The sequence below is a fragment of the Triturus cristatus genome, chromosome 6, assembly GCF_964204655.1.
Source record: "Triturus cristatus chromosome 6, aTriCri1.1, whole genome shotgun sequence".
Taxonomy (NCBI): Eukaryota; Metazoa; Chordata; class Amphibia; order Caudata; family Salamandridae; genus Triturus; species Triturus cristatus.
This window is the reverse complement of record NC_140589.1, coordinates 1,907,037,111-1,907,054,973: the sequence shown is the minus strand read 5'-3', so window position 1 is coordinate 1,907,054,973 and position 17,863 is coordinate 1,907,037,111. Positions and strand designations below refer to the sequence as shown.

The 17,863-nt window shown below is 43.3% G+C and overlaps 1 protein-coding gene across 1 annotated transcript in view; it reads right to left on the bottom strand.

Annotated features, from left to right (window-relative positions):
• Window positions 1-3,395: 3,395 nt before the first annotated feature.
• The window catches only part of LOC146822408 (uncharacterized), a 119,733-nt gene continuing 105,265 nt past the window's right edge, over window positions 3,396-17,863 (bottom strand). Inside the window, exon 2 of the mRNA XM_085613492.1 lies at window positions 3,396-8,431. Coding sequence (XP_085469618.1) covers window positions 5,658-8,000 — 2,343 coding nt within the window. The 5' untranslated portion in view covers window positions 8,001-8,431 and the 3' untranslated portion in view covers window positions 3,396-5,657. The remainder of the gene's footprint in view (window positions 8,432-17,863) is intronic.

The window sequence follows — 17,863 nt, the reverse complement described above, 5'->3', positions numbered from 1 at the left end:
CCCGAACTGCCAAGCCATGTCTTCCCTGGACCGGAATCAAGCATCCTAGGACCGGTTTCGGGGTTTCACCCCTCTTCAGCCAGGATAGCTTGACTCCAGTGGCGTAGTGAGCACGGGACCCACGTCTGGGCATACCTTTCCCACATAGGGCGAACAGCAAAACACAAGATGATGGACGGAATGTTGCACATTGGCAAAACATTCACCCCCAGTCACAGATCTGGGTTTAACCCATCGTTATTTTGCTCACTACACCACCCCAGTTCAGACATGGCCATATGCAAATCAGTCTTGACCCTGTGCCTCATGGGAACAGTCTAGCCCGAACTGCCAAGCCATGTCTTCCCTGGACCGGAATCAAGCATCCTAGAACCGGTTTCGGGGATTCACCCCTCTTCAGCCAGGATAGCTTGACTCCAGTGGCATAGTGAGCACAGGACCCACGTCTGGGCATACCCTTCCCACATAGGGCGAACAGCAAAACACAAGATGATGGACGGAATGTTGCACATTGGCAAAACATTCACCCCCAGTCACAGATCTGGGTTTAACCCATCGTTATTTTGCTCACTACGCCACCCCAGTTCAGACATGGACATATGCAAATCAGTCTTGACCCTGTGCCTCATGGGAACAGTCCAGCCTGAACTGCCAAGCCATGTCTTCCATGGACCGGAATCAAGCATCCTAGGACCGGTTTCGGGGTTTCACCCCTCTTCAGCCAGGATAGCTTGACTCCAGTGGCGTAGTGAGCACGGGACCCACGTCTGGGCATACCCTTCCCACATAGGGCGAACCGCAAAACACACAAGATGATGGACGGAATGTTGCACATTGGTAAAACATTCACCCCCAGTCACACATCTGGGTTTAACCCACCGTTATTTTGCTCACTACGCCACCCCAGTTCAGACATGGCCATATGCAAATCAGTCTTGACCCTGTGCCTCATGGGAACAGTCCAGCCCGAACTGCCAAGCCATGTCTTCCCTGGACCGGAATCAAGAATCCTAGGACCAGTTTCGGGGTTTCACCCCTCTTCAGCCAGGATAGCTTCCATCCTAGTTACATATTGTGGGAAACATGGTTTCAGTTCCTGACTAAGAACTTAAACTAGCTTCCAGCTAGCAATGTCAGATGAACATTGCACTGTTTTTGTGACTGCAGCCAGCACATTACCCTGGCATGTCTGGCAACTGCTATCACCACACTCAACATTTCTGGACGGGCTTGAATATCTGGCTGTGGTAGAATTCCTTTATCCATCTTCAGCTCCTTCATGCTACTGCAGATCACAACCAGTACGATTACCTTATCGATTCTCATCAGAACGGGACTACCCATGCTTTAATCTCTTATCCTGATGTGACTGAACCCGTTTTCTACATAAAACCAAGGCACAATCTTATGAAACAAGAACTGGCCTCTCCTCTTCATTCCTTCAACAAGTAAATCTGTATCATCCAATATTTCAAATAGACTTTCTATCAGGGGACTGGCCCATCCCCCACGATCTGCTATTTGTCCGATTTACAATATGCATCCTTGACTGCAATCTCAACACTAGTTAACAGTGTAAGCAGTGTTGTGTTTAAACCAGTTTCTTTGTATGTAAAGAACTGCATATCAAAGGAAATGTTTTTGTACTAACAGCCCCAAACTTTTGTGCCAGGATAGATCTTCCTCCTCTGTCGCCACTCCTCTAACCTACACTCTCTGGTTATCCCGGCTGAACCCTCCTCGAAACTCTTCACTCCTAAGATATCCTCTCTTTTCTCGTGACTTTTAATGTCTTATCAATCTCCTCTTTCCTGCCCTCCTGGTTTACTACAGAGGAGAAGCATGCTTGAATCCAGCAGATGGACTGTAAACATGCCTAGAACAATGATGCTGGTGAAATGAGTAAGTGTTTACAGTCAGGGCACAGAATGTATAAAGAGCCTCCCAGGTCATTGCTATCTTCTCCGCCTTCCTCATCCCACTCATTACTTATGAGTGTCGCCACTAGAAGACAGTACTGTGCTGCATTTGGTGTGCTTTGTTCTGGTTATTCCAGCAATATAGTGCTGAGGTCTGCTCAGGCAACTATTAACAGAAATTACTCTGTGAACTTTGAGATCAAGGCACTTATATTTAAGACCAGCTCAGGCGGAAGTAGTTGATTAGTTACTGCACCTCGTTATTTAGCTTATTTCTGCTTCTAAGGACACAGTCACCCCTGAAAGATACAGGGCATTGGTTGATAAACTTCAATACAAAAAACATAATAATCTTCTAAGAAAATACACATTTAGAAAAGTGAAAACAAATGGCTTGTGGGTTTCCAAGAATCAATGTCATAAACAAACGTGATTTCAGATCAAAATTTTCAGAGCGCTATACACTGGACGTCATGTATGCTGACAGAGAATCTGAGCTGATAGAGTGAAGCGCCAAAGCATAGGCAGATATAGAAAGAATAAATCTCGGGTTGTCCAGGCATCTCAGTTCTTCACTCCTCTAGGCACTCAGATATTCTGCAACCTGGAGGTCACCTGCAAAGTAATACCCCTTCATTACGAGTTCAATTTGTTATGGATCAAACTGCACTGCTAGATCAGATCCTCTGGCTGGTCAAACTATACTATGGAATTTGAGAAGGTGTGCAATATCTGGGAAAATTATAGGGGCTAGATGTTCACTTTCCTCTTGCCTGATCGTTCTGAGTGCCTGATGAACGTTCCTACGGCGTCAGTAATCACGACTGCCTCACCTGTAGGAGAGTATCATTGCATGTACACTGATACGTATATATTAATTGTTGATTGCACTGGCTTCTTCATGCACACTCAACTTCATAGTTGCCTCAACTCCTGTACTAGGTCTTTAAAATTGCCAATAAGTGTTTTCCATTAATAAGGTTTTATTAAGATTTTGGGGAGTTTAACCAAAAAAGTAAATGGGCAGAGCAAATAAAGCAACTATACAGTCAAGGGTGGAGCCTCTGAGCACAGGTGGAAGTTGGTGCCCGTGTAGAAAAAGAGCTAGCGCCCACATGAACAGGTAGGAGCTAGACCTCCTGTGCATAGTTGGCAGCTATAACCACTATGAAGAGCTGGAGATTACAACCCCATGCAAAGGTGCAGATTAAGCCCCCAAGCACAGGTGGAAAGTGGAAACTCTGGAACCCCTTGGCATAGGTGGAGGATAAAACCATAAGTGGAAGCTAAAATCCTTGTGTACAGGTGAGGGTTGAAACCACTATTTACAGGTGAATGTTAGGGCCTTGGAGCACAGGTGGAGGATAGAACCCTGATGGACAGTGGGCAGAAGAACCTCTTTGCACATTATGCATCACAGGGATTCATACGACCGAGAAGCACTAGAAGAACGTCTGCCTTAATCACAGTCAGACACAAAGTGGAAAATCATTTTATTGTACTACTTTGTCAAGTGGAACCTCGTGAAACTCATCTTCAATCATGGAACAATTACACATGACCAGAAGATGGGTCAGTGGTGTCTTATTGATCCTTTGATCTTCGGGAATGTAGTTTATCTCAAATTGAGGATTCAAGACCTATATTATGTGTGGCTTCAACTACTTTCACACTCTTCATAACACCTTGCGCACATGGACAGCAACATGTGTGTGCCATGATTGGAACACTGGATTAATGGAAAATAAATTTAGAGATGTTCTTAATTTATGGGATCAGTTTTCCATGATTTTTTTTTTTTTTTTACAGGGGCTTAACACAACCTTTTTTCAGTCTATGTGATGCCTGCCACTGAACAAAAACAAATAACACAATTTAATGGGGCAGTTCAACTTCAAGTAAGTCAAGTACAGAAGAACAAATACATGCTGAAGAGGAAAGCTTACTCTTGTTCTAACACCACACAGGCTGACCAGATGTTCCATATTTGCTGAGAAAGTCCTGTTCTTTAACCATCTGTCCCCACAGATTTTGAAAATGTAGTATGTTCTGGTTTCAGGGGGTTAAATGAATAAATGTTTCTCTGCCCCAGTGCAGAATCAGTTAGAAGGCTCAAACAGATAGCAATTTGAATAACATATAATACAGAGTATAAAGGCTGCATTTAATTCCCAATATAACCTAATTTCTTTTATTTCTATCCTGACAAGTGCTGTCCATTAAGCCAGTCTGTCCTTGTTGGTAACTGCAAAACTGTTCTCTCTACTCATATGTTTGTGGCATGTCTCAGTTTTTGGTTTCAGTAATTTGGTCACCCTACCCTTCATACATTGTGTGATATGAGGTAACCCACTAGAGTGCAATTTGTATTAATTACTTTCTTACATTCAGTTCATTCTTGTGGTTTCGATCAGGTGTGAACTTTCATGTTACATTTTATATTCCTACCTAATGAATGTCTTGTCACTATCTGAAAATTCATGTTTTGTAACGAGTGTGGACTCTCGGAATCTTGTCACATTCAATAACATTCATATTGTTTCTCTGTGGTTTGGACATTCTGGTGTACCAGTATGTTTCTTTTTGTAATGTAATTAAATCTTTATCACATTTCAAACATTCATATGGTATCTCTCCAGTGTGGGCTATCTGCTTATTTTTTCTACTAATTGCCTTGTCACATTCAGTGCGTTCATATGGTTCCTTCCTCGTATACAGATTCAAATGTTTATTTAGTGATGAGTTTGTGATGAACTTCTTTTCACATTGAGTAAATCTGGGTTCTCACCATTGTCAGATTCCAAATGATATAGTAGTCCAGTCTTTGTAGTGTATGCCTCATCACATTCAGTACACTGATGTGGCTTCTCCCGGTGGAAAATCTCAGATGTGAAAAACGGTCTTCCTTTTTGTGAATAAATGACTTGTCACATTCTACTTTCAACGGCACATTGGATCTCTCTTTGTTATGAATGCATTGTCTCATTCTGATCACTTTTCAACAAATGCCGTGTTGGATTGAGTAGATTAATATAATTTGCCCCAGTGTGAATTCACATGGTCTGTCTTCTGCGTGGGTTCTCCGATGTTGCAGTAAGTGTTTTTTCTAATGAATGCCTTGTCAAACCAATTACAAGCATTCGGTTACTTCCCGGTGTGGATTGTCTGATATAGAACTAATAGGTGCTTTAAAATGTATGGCTCGTCCTAATCGGAAAATTCATACGGTCATTCTCCAGTGTGGACTTTCTGATGCTGCATTAGGATGTTCTTTGCAACAAATGCCTTGTCACATCAAGTGTATTTATATTGTTTCTCCCCAGCGTGGACTTTCAGATGTAGCATTAGGCAGTCATTTGAAAGAAACCCCTTCTCACATTCACTACAACCATATGGTTTCGCTCCAGTGTTAATTTTCAGATGTTGTACTAGGCTGTGCTTTAGAGCGAATGCCTTGTCACATTCAGTGCATTCATATGGTTTCTCCCTAGCGTGGACTTTCAGAAGTAGCATTAGGCAGTCCTTTTGAAAGAAACCCCTTCTCACAATCACTACAACCATATGGTTTCTCTCTAGGGTGGATTTTCCAATGTTGTATTAGCATGTGCTTTAGAGTGAATCACTTGTCACATTCAGGCATTCATATGATTTCTCTCCAGTGTGGGTTTTCTGATGTTGTACTAGCTTCTGCTTTAGAGCGAATGCCTTTTCACATTCAGAACATTTATATGGTGTCTTTCATATGTGGACTTTCTGATGTTTCATTAGGTGTGCCTTTCTCCTAAATGCCTTGCCACATTGAGTGCATTCATATGGTCTCTCCCCTGTGTGGGTTTTCTGATGTTCCAACAAGTGGTGTTTTCTAGTGTATACTTTGTCACATTCAGTGCATTCATATGGTTTCTCTCCAGTGTGGGTTTTCTGATGTACCATTAAGTGCGGTTTTCTAAAGAATGCTTTGTCACACTCACTACATTCATAGGGTTTCTTTCCAGCATGGATTTCCCGATGTTGTTTTAGCTGGTGCTTTAGAGTGTATGCCTTGTCACATTCAGTACATTTATATGGTATCTCTCCAGAGTGGACTTTCTGGTGTCGCCTTAGGGTTCCCTTTGCAAAAAATGCCTTGTCACATTCATTGCATTGATATTTCTTCCCAGTGTGGGTTTCCTGATGCACCATTAACCCCTGTTTTGTAACAAATGCCTTCTCACATTCACTACAACCATATGGTTTATCTCCGGTGTGTCTCTTCTGATGTAGTATAAGTGTGTGCTTTGTAGTGAATGCCTTTCCACAGTCAGCGCAATCATATGGTTTCTCTCCAGTGTGAGTTTTTTTATGTTGTTTTAATTCCGCTTTTGTAATAAATGCCTTCTCACATTCACTACAACCAAATGGTTTCTCTCCAGAGTGGAATTTCTGATGTCGCAAGAGATTGGTTTTTTTAAAGAATGCCTTCTCACATTCACAACAACCATAGGGTTTCTCCCCGGTATGGATTTTCTGATGTCGCAAGAGATAGTATTTTGCAATGAATGCCTTGTCACATTCACTACAAATATATGGTTTCTCCCCGGTGTGGATTTTCTGATGTTGCAAGAGATCTCTTTCTGCAAAGAATGCCCCGTCACATTCAGTGCATTTATAAGGTTTCTCCCCAGTGTGCAATCTCTGATGTCGTATTAGGGATGCACTGGCATTGAACGCCTTGTCACATTCTGCGCATTCATATGGTTTCTCTCCAGTGTGGACTCTCTGATGTCGTATTAGGGATCCACGGGTATTGAACGCCTTGTCACATTCCGTGCATTCATATGGTTTCTCTCCAGTGTGGACTCTCTGATGTCGTATTAGTTCTCCGTTAGTAATGAATGCCTTCTCACATTCACTACAACCGTAGGGTTTCTCTCCAGTGTGGATTTTCTGATGGTGCTTTAAAAGTGCTTTTGTAACAAATGCCTTGTCACATTCAGCACATGAATAAGGTTTCTCCCCAATGTGGACTGCATAATGTTGATTTAGCTCTCCCTTTGTAAAGAATGCCTTGTTACATTCAGTACATTTATGTGGTTTCTCCCCTGTGTGGACTGTATGATGTCGCATTAACTCTTTTTTTGTAATGAATGGCTTGTTACATTCTGTACATTTATATGGTTTCTCTCCAGTGTGGATTTTCAGATGTCGCATTAGGGTTTCCTTTTCAACGAATGCCTTGTCACATTCAGTACATTTATATGGCTTCTCTTCAGTATGCATTTTCAGATGTCGCATTAGAGATGTCTTTCCAACAAATGTCTTGTCACATTCTGTACATTTAAATGGTTTCTCCCCAGTGTGGATTTTCAGATGTTGCTTTAGAGTGGTCTTTGCAGCAAATGACCTGTCACATTCACTACAACAAAAGGGTTTCTCTCCAGTGTGGAATCTCTGATGCTGTTTTAACTGCTTTGTGCCTCTGAATGCCTTGTCACATTCAGTACATTTATATGGCTTCTCTCCAGTGTGGAATCTCTGATGTTGGTTTAACAGCTGTTTGCTAATGAATGCCTTGTCACATTCAGTACACTTATATGGCTTCTCTCCAGTGTGGATTTTCAGATGTTGCATTAGGTTCGTCTTTGCAACGAATGACCTGTCACATTCACTACAATGAAAGGGTTTCTCTCCAGTGTGGAATCTCTGATGGTGCTTCAACAGCTCTTTTCTATGGAATGCCTTCTCACATTCAGTACATTTATAAGGCTTCTCTCCAGTGTGGATTTTCAGAAGTTGCATTAGGTTTGCCTTTGCAATGAACACCTTGTCACATTCTCTACATTCATATGATTTTTGCCCAATGTGGACTTTTTGCGGTCGTATTAGTTCTGCCTTTGTAATGAACGCTGGATTAGATTGAGTAAGTTTAAAAGGTTTCCCATCAGTATGGACATTCTGATGTGGCTGTAAGTTTCCCATGGTTATGAATATGTTTTCCTCAGCAGGACTTGCCTGATCTATCAGCAGGTGTCGTTTTGCATGCAATGCCTTCTGACATTCAGTACATTCATATAACTTCTTCCTGGTGTCAAGACTCTTCATTGAAGGTCTGCCCACATTCCTTATATTTATATGGTCTCCGTCTTGTGTGGGCAACCTTGTGTAACTTTAGACAGCATGTGGCCCTGAATGTTTTATCACATTGAGAATATTTATAGTCATTCCATTATGTGAACCAAATTCACATTAAATAGATATTGTCTTTCTTCTATGCTGACTTCATGTGCTCCTTATATAATAAAATAAATTGCTTTGAGATTTTAGTACATTTAGAAAGTTCTATATTCCCTAGTGTCTCTATGGTAAGTCTTTTTGAGTCCAATATTTTTTTTCACGCTGCTTGAGAGAGTAGATTAAGATATTTTATTGATTATGAACAGGTCTTCTTGGAATAGGTTTCAATGCCCAGCTTTGCCTTTAAAAGAATAGCCTTATGTCCTTTCCATCTTCCATTCTTAAAGCATTTCTTTCATCTGTAAAAAAAAAAATAAGCATGTCAATAATAAATAAACTATAATTATGATCTAATGTTATTCAGAAAGCCTTGTACTGCACATTTATAACAAAGTGAAAGAAACTCTGAAATACACTTAGTCTTTCTTGTTTTCAGTTTCTATTTGATGTGAACTGCAGATGGGGATTTGTCAGTATAAAAGTCAGTGGTTATCAGTGTTTAGATGTTTTTAAGCTGTGCAAATTCATTTTCACAGTTTCTATCCAGGGCTTTCAGATACTTTTGCTTTGTTACTGTTTGCTTTGTGCATGGACGTTGCAGGATAAACAGCGTATTTGAGCTTCCCCGTGCTGTGGGTACTCCATGGAACAATACTAGTCATTTGGATTACTTTTGCCCAGGAGCTCCCTTGACCAGAGGTTAAACCACTAGATTCACTCACTAGTACAGTACATGTCTGCAGCAGCACGACTTGACCAGCTCCTCACCAAGACCTGCCATTCTGAAGAAAACAAAGTATGAAACATATCAAGGGTGACTAAGAACTGGGCTTCATTTTATCATGCAAGCAACTGCTCTACAGTGAGTAAAAGATGTGTTTGCGTACATTTACCATCCTGCATTGGGAAGGACTTTGGCAGTACTGCCAGAACCAGTGAGCAACGCACCCCTTGTCAATCTTTTGAGCATATGGTGCTTATGGTTTGTTCTATGCCAGTCTTTACAGTCTGGCACTGGGTTAGTGTTCTACATCCTTAGTTCTTAGCTTTAAGCCTTGGATTCTGCATGATACAACATTTCTGCGGAGACATTTAAAAACCAAAATACAGACAATAGAGAAAGGTAGACTATTCTAAAAGTTGCAGGAATATTGAATTTTGTAAGGTGTAATATCTGCAGATCAAAGGTTCTTAACCCCTTCGCTGCTAGCCCCCACTACCCACGCACAGTGCAAAGCCTTTTTTTTGCCTATTTGGGGCAGTTCGCGCTTAGCCACCCCCATAACTTTTTGTCCCTGTAAGGTATCCACACCAAATTTGCATCCTATTTTTCCAACATCCTGCGGATTATAAAGGTATCAGGGGTTTGTGGCTTCCACTGAAGAGGAAGAAGCGTGTCGCCGCCGCAGCTGTTGGCATCGCATCGCCGGAGAAGCTTGCCGCTGCATCTCCCTAAAAGCGTGTCTTTGTCACAGCTGTTTGCCGCCGCATCACCGGAGAAGCGGGTCACCACCGGGAGGGTCGCCGTCGCATCACGGGAGAAGCGTGTCGCAGGGCCTGTCGCGTCTCCAAAGTACAGAGTTTGCCGCATGGCTGTGCACGCATCGTCTTCACGTCGTCGCATCAAGGGCGCCATCTTATCGCATCGGATCGCCGCATTGAAGTGCCATCTTGTCGCATCGCAACCGCAACGCATCACGAGAATCTACGCATTACCTCCTCTCCGGTAAGGACCAAGACGCATCCCCTACTCTGTGCAAGCATTGAGGCGCGACGCATCGTCTCCCCCGAGGCAAGGAACCGACACATCTCCATTCCTGCAAACCTTTTGTTTGGTTTGCGTTACGCATCCAGGTACTTTTGTGAGAACTTTGTCGCATTTATCATCAACTTGAATTTAGCTACTTCTACCATCTTTAAGTCAACTTTAAGTACAGCATTGTGGATTTTTGTCGTTTGTGGTCTTGTGTTAAGTCTATATAAAGAATACTTATTTTTATAAAACCTGTGTGTTGTCCATCTGTAGTGTTTTCACTGTATTTCTGTGTATATTCACAAATGCTTAACACACTTCCTCTGAGATAAGCCTGTCTGCTTGTGCCAAGCTACCAAGGGGGTGAGCAGGGGTTATCCAGTAATGTAATCCCCTTTCCCTGACTTAGAAGCAATGGTCCCTATTTGGTCAAAGGTGTATACCATTGCCAACTACAGGCCCCCAGTTCTAACAGCGCCCATTTAGGGAAACCTTCCAAACCCAGACATTTCTGAAAACTAGACACCCTGGGGAGCCCATGGAGGTGTGGCTTGTGTGAATCCCCCCCCGTTTTCTTACCCAGAATCCTCTGCAAATATAGCTAAAAATAATATTTTCATCACGTTTGTGTGCATTCTCCATGCTGGCACAAATTGCCTACCACCCAGCTTTCCCCTTGGTCTCCCAATAAAAATGATACTTCACTTATATGGGTGGGCCATGTGCCTGCACCAGGTAAGGGCCAAAAACGTGTATAGATTGAGGGGGAAACATACTGGATCCATAAGGGCAGTTTGTTTTAATACTTTTTAAGCTGTCTCTACTTTGGGTACCCACACAAGAAAGGTATCATTATCGGGAGACCGAGGGGAACGCTGAGTAGTAGGAAATGCCAGCGCAATGTTCCCACACAGAAATGTAAGGAAGTGTGATTTCTTTAGCTAAATTTGAGGTTTGCAATGGATTTTGGGAAAGAAAACGTTGGGGCATCCATGCAAGTCACACCTCCCTCAAATCCCCTGGGTGTCTAGTTTTCAGAAACGTCTGGGATTGGCAGGTTTCCCTAGAAGGTCGCAGAGCCCTGGATCAAAAACAAAGGTGCCCCCTTGCAAAACCAGGTCATTCTGTGAAAGATAATTTTGATGTCTCCAGATTGTGGGCATATAATTTTAGATCTAGAAAACTAAATTAGTACTTGTTCTGAGCTGCATTACTAATAGCAGTAAACACAGGAATCTGACTTGAAATGTATTCTGTACTGCACTGTTGTATTTTTAAACAAAAATTTGCAATGCATTAGATCTCGCATTTACGCGAGTTTAAACTATTGTCATTGTAAATGACAATGCTTTTTATATATGTTTTAAAAACCAAAACATAAATAAAAGCATTCTCATTTACAATGCCAGTAGGTCAAACTCGCATAAATGCAAGACCTATTGCATTGCAAATACTTGTTAGAACTGTCGGTGCTGAGCACTGGCAGTGCCCGGCTCACTTATAGCCCTGCAAACACCTATTTCCAAAAGAACACACCTGAGATAGAACGCGGACAGTATTGTACTTTGTATCAAGAATCCTAATGGTCGATGCTAGCTCGCCCAGCTTGCCATACAACTGCAAATTGCTTCAGAAAAATCAATAGCAACACAATTATCAGCTTCATCCGTTGTTTTTTAACATTTTTGGGCTGATTACAAGATTAAGAAGGGGATGGTTCAATTAGGCAGGATTGGCTGGCGTGCAAAAAAAACCTATGAAAATAATAACAGTTTCCAGGCCCTGGAGCTTACAAAAACAAACCTGCTGTAAATCAAATGTTTTCTTCCAATTGAAGAAACTGTCATGAAAGGTAGCATAAATCACGGGAAGAGCAATTATGCAAGCATCGCGTTACAAGTGATTGTCTCTTATTTCTGCTAAACAGGCAGCAGCAGTGTACAGTTCCAGAAACGGGGAGCGAGAAGGGCATATTATGACCAACCTGCAGAAACATCTTCAGATGAGCGGGAAATATCTGCTTTTGTGTTGGCGTTGAGGTCACAGACCCCTTCCAAGCAAACCACAAAAGCCATGCGCCTGCTTGCAAACAAACAAAACAAGGAAATAGAACGAGGAATGCAGCTGCCACCCTGCGCGCCGCTGTTCGCTCCCAAGAGCAAAACGCTGTGGGAGTTGAGGAAATTCAAATTCGTCCCCATCCCGTTTTAGTAGCATTATTGCGCTGTTGCCCTCACTCAGGCACCTTAAACCTCTATAGCGTTTCTTTCGTATTTTATGCTGTTGTACATATTACACAACCTCTCCTATTCTCATGAGCCAAGCCCATCCTGAACCTCGTGAACCTCGGCTCGAAACAACCAATTCTCGAGATAACCATCTATTGACCCTTGGTGACCGTTCTCCGGCCCCTACAGCTGTTTTACGAATCATCATCTCCAGCACGCACACACGCTCTGTCGTAAAGTAATTTAACTAAGGAATGGTTAAGCCACCTGACCTGTCGGGTCGGATAGAGAACACGACCTTAGGGAAGGAATTTGTATTGCCCATTCTTCAGTATCTTGTACAAAGAATGTGTTCTCGTGGATGATTTGTATTTTTATTGCACATGAAGGGGGGTGTTGCTTTAGGGGATTCCAGCGCTACAAAAGATTGTGAGCCACAGATTGAAGTGGCAGTCTCCTAAGAACCTACTTACGATGTACTTCTGGGACAACTGTACCTAGCTGCAGCTAAATAAATTGAAGTTCCTATGCTAACAGAGTGTTCCGTGTCTCTGTAATTTGGAAGGCAAACTCAGAAGATTTCAGGCGTACCCTGCGCCGCCGGGCCTGACAAAGACCTGCTTTCTTCAAATGGTGCCCTCTGTGAGGCGGCTTCAGAGGACGTGGGTCCAGCCTGAGGATCGTGAGGAGCCCCGCCATGAGGTTCTGTAGCGATTCGAACCCGTGAAATCGGTATCGTAGTACTGACACGATTTTGGTACCAATGAACCGCAAATGATCCATTACATACATGACAGTGTTTTCGCTACGCAACTAGCATGAATTCACTGAGAAATAGGGCATTCTGTTGTAAAGTCATGGCATCCATTTTAGTTACGGCATCCATTTTGTTTCTTGCCCTCACATAGTCAATGAACGGACAATGACCCCGAACGGAGTCACCTTGTTAAGGACACGTAAGCTCGAGCCCCGAGAAAGGCTGACGCTGCATGACTAGGCAGAATCAAGCTGCCTCCCTTGCCTGAGGCCAGTCCTGCTATACTGGTTCTCGTGTCCGTTGTCCTGACTGAAAGGCCGAAGACGGTAGCCATGCCCGTTTATGATCCATAAACACCTCTTATCCTACTTTTCAATCCTTTGCACCTGGCTCTGCTCCTCTCCTTCTGGACTTTTACAATGGGGAGGTTACGATTTTTATGATGGGGAGGATCGGGTAAAGAATGGAAAACTGACAAGGGGACTTGATCGAATACCGAAAACCTACGACTAATTATTGTTTGATGTCTATTTACTGTTTATTTGGGATACCGGGTTGGGCATGAGAAATATTTGTGTAATGTTGCCTAAAGACATTTTCCGTGTATTTAAGGAACAACCCACTTAATGCAATTCGAACAGTCTCGTAGATTCTGCCTCTGTGTGGTTCCTATGACTTCTGTGTCCCTGCAGTAAATAAACCTTGGTCTTTGACGCCACCATCGAGAAGCCCGTGTCTCTGTTTATTTGTGCACCGAGACAGGAGGAACTCAGGGGTCTTTGGGTGTTGTTTTCCTGACACCTCTGGACTCTTAAAAGTCCAGAACCTCAAATTGGCGCCCAACATGGGGCGACGTCATCCGGTACCGGTCCAAAGCCTGAAAAGTTCGAGAAGTTTCGTGTGAAGATTCCGGAGGGAGGTACCCCGCTTCATCGATCCCTGCATGTCGTAAAAGTGGCCCGACGATCTCTTCCACGAGGGTTCCCGTTCCCAGACGGCTACAGAGGACCGCTGCCCTGACTGTCGCCCTGTCTTGGACCCGAGGTGCAGACCTTAGTACGGCGAGACGTAGACGGGTTCTCCTTGGTGACGTCTTCCACATTTCAGTTAAGTATTAAGTGGGTTACGCTCAGTTTGGTTGTTCTTTGTTGCTCTGGTTTAATTCGTAGATTATCATTGGTTGCTCTTGTTTAGATAATCTTTGTTTTGGTAATAGTTCATTTTGGTAGGCCTTAGTTCTTTGCGCATTTTGGTTGGAATTTGTCTTTGTTTGTCATGACTACCAGTAGTAATTGTTTCCTGTCCTGGTTACGTTGCAACGGGGATTCCCGGTTGGAGGATTCGTGTTCGGTTCCTCCGATTGGAACTCCTACATATGAGCTCTATTGTAAACATGGTGTGGGTCCTATTACGTATAATGAAGTATGGGTCTGTTACACCAGAAAAGATGGTGTCCTTAGTTGGCCACCGCATGGTAGCTTCGAAACCGAAATACTAGACAATCTAGAAATGAAGTTGTTTAAGAGAAAAGCCCGGCCGGCAATGTTTGATTCTTTTCGCGTATGGCGTAAAGAAGCCAAACAGAGAGAAATTAGGAAGACGAAGAAAGAACAGAAAGAGAAAGGGTTGACTTTAATGGAGTCTGCTAGGCAGCTGCATGTCAACGAGACTGAGAAAGCAATGGAGATGGCGAATAGAAAATATAATTTGGCAATTGATAAATGTTACCCTGTATTGCCATCTTGTCCTACTAAGCCGATGGAGGATCATGAAAAGGATCCTCTGTTGTCTTACCTATTGAATTCACCTCCACCGTATGCACAGGGTATTACAGTACCACAGTTACTACCTATTGTGCAGCCAGCTGCTGGTCAGCCTGGAATAGTTGCTCCACTTCCTTTGATTCCAGCTCCTGTCCTTCCCGTAGTTAATGTTCCTTTGGCACCCCCTCTTCCTGGGTCGACTGCTCCGCCATTGCGTGTCGTTACGCAAACTGCTTTACCTGCTACTCCCACCCTTACTATTTCATCTGCTCCAGCTGCCCTATCCCCGAACCCTATGAACATTCTGACTCCGCTTTCCGTTCGTCGGAAAATAACCGACTCTGTAACTAATATCTTAACTCCTCTATACAGGTCTTTAATTGGGACCCCCGTTTCTGACTCTATACAGAGACGTAGCCAGCTTCCTGGTCCTCAGGAACGAGACATGTTAGATTCAACAGCTCTTAGGTGGATGTCGAAAGCTGTGAAGTATGATGCACAAAGAGTGTTAGATACTTTTATGCAATGGAATGAACCAACTCAACGTTATGTTTTTGACGTGATGTGTTCTCTTGTGCGTGAAGAATGGGAAGATGATGACTTAGATTCCGTCCCCTCTGATCTGATAAATATTCAACAGAAGTTCGCCGCAGGAATGGTGATAGGTTCAGGAGTAAGGGGAGCGATAGAACTGATTTTAGCTTATAGGGATGATTCCCCTCTTCGAGCGACAAGGGACCGTGATGGTTCACCGATTCCTACTAGGAAAAAACGAGGTCAATATCCGATGAGGGAAGTTCCACCGATATGGCGTGATGCAGTCCAAGCTGATGCGGCTAATGGTATTGCAGCTGCCCCGGCACAATTCCAGAGAGTGTGGATACACATCCCTTGGAAACGGGCTGAAGTATTAGCAGTAAAACAAGCGTTGCCAGACCCACGTAAAAATCCTGCTGGTTATTACAAAGAGTTAACGCAGACAGTTCAGGCGTGCGTCATGAATTTGGCAGACATTGAAATGTTATTTGGTAATGTAGTGCCACAGCCTATATGGGCCAAGATTCGGCAAGAGAACCACCCAGTCGCCTTAGGAGGTGATTGGCCAGCTATTGTAGCAGCAGATGCGCAACAAGTTGGCGGTGCTAAACCTGAACCTCTGATTGCTGCCCTACCTGGCAGAATAATTAATCTGATGAAAACGCTGATGCCAGCGTTATGAGTTAATTGGGATAAACTATCGGCATGCAAGCAAAAGAAGGACGAAAGCGTCTCTGACTTTTTCACTAGATTTGAAGAGACCTTCGTAGACCACAGTGGACAAGATATGAGTACTGAGGGAGGCCAGAGATTGTTTGTCGACAAGTTCGGGTTTAATTTATTACCTGAACTTAGTAACAAGTTAAAGGATTCTGAAAGTGCATGGGCAGTGTCGACGACAGCACAGATACTTGCAACTGCTCAGTATTATGAGAATAGAGAGAAGGAAGAGAAGGAAAAGTCAGAAAAGAAAACAAAAGATTTAAAGACTAAAGTTCTTTTGCAACAGGCATATCCGCCTCGCTCGAATCAGTCAGATTCACAGCAGCGACCCCAGTTTCAGCAGCAGCCACAATTCCAGCAAGGGACGTCCCAAAGATTTAATTATGGTTTTTCCCGACAACAGTTAGCATGGAATCAGTGTGCCTATTGTAAAAAGGAGGGTCATTATAAGAATGAGTGTCCAGTACTGCACGCACAGACTAGTGGTGTCCCAGCTCAGAGAGGTAATGTTGGGTTTATGCAAACTCCTAGGGGTAGAGGACGTGGTACAATGACACCACAGGCTGATCGCCAATCGAATTATTTCGATCAGCGAAATGCACAATCTGCGCAACCAGGTAGATCTCCACAGTATCATGTTGAAGATTATTATGATCATAATGAAGAGATTCAGAGAAGCGAGTACTAGGACAGCCACAGGCAAAGAGAGGGAGTAGTATCAGTTCCAGTTGATCAGAGTGGACCTTATGTCGCAGTAGTTACATCAGGCGTGGTCGAACCGTTTCTGTTGGATACTGGTGCGGCAAAAAGTTCAATTATGCATGCGAAACTCCCTGGCACACCTTTGTCTGGCTTAACGAACACTTCAGTAGGTTTTTCAGGTGCCCCTGTTCACAATCCTGTTTCTAGTCCTTTATCAATATCTGTTGGGCCATGTGAACTAGAAGCACCCCTTATTCTAACAACCGGTTGTAATGAGAATTTGCTTGGTTTAGATCTGTTGAAACGCCTACATGCGACACTGTACTGTTCTCCTTCGGGAGTACAGCTCACATTAGGCAAAAGAGTAATCTCTCCAATGTATATGTCGATGGATATGCTCCCACCGGAGCTGCGTTCTCTCCCTGATACTCTTTGGGCAACTGGTCCTAACGATGTAGGCCTCTTGGAAATTCCCCCTTATGTGGTAAGTCTGAAAGCGAATGTTAAATTCCCACGAATCCCACAGTATCGGATTTCGAATGAAGGGGAACGTGCACTCTTGCTGATTGTGAAAGACTTGATACAGAAAGATGTGATTGAGGAAACTAGAGGAAATGTCTGCAATAGTCCTGTTCTACCAATTTTGAAACGTACTGACCCTTCCAAACCTCCAATCTACCGGTTTGTGATTGACCTCAGAGAAGTTAACAAAATAGTGATTCCACAGTTTCCTGTGGTACCAGATATCACTGCATTATTAACGTTGATTCCTGCCTCAGCCTCATGGTTTACAGTGATCGATTTGAAAAATGCATTTTTCAGCATTCCGATAGCCGAGGAAAGTAGAGACATTTTTGGTTTCTCCTTAGGAGGTCGCAGTTTCAGATTCAAACGCGCTCCGCAAGGTTATTGTGAGAGCCCTTCAATTTACAGCCAAGCATTGAAGAGTCAATTAGATGCTCTTGTACTTCCTCCTGATGTTGCTCTGATTCAGTACGTAGACGATCTTTTACTGGCTGCTGATGACAAGGAAACTTGCAAAGCAGCTACAATTTCTCTATTACGTCATTTGTCAGACTTACATCACAAGGTTTCACCTTCTAAACTGCAATATTGTTGCCAAGAAGTGACCTACTTAGGTCATCTTTTGTCAAAGGAGGGAAGAAGGTTGACCCCAGAGAGAATCAAAGCAATTTCGCAGATGACTGTACCAATCACACAGAGAGAAGTGCGTGCGTTTTTGGGTATTACGTCATACTGTAGGCAAT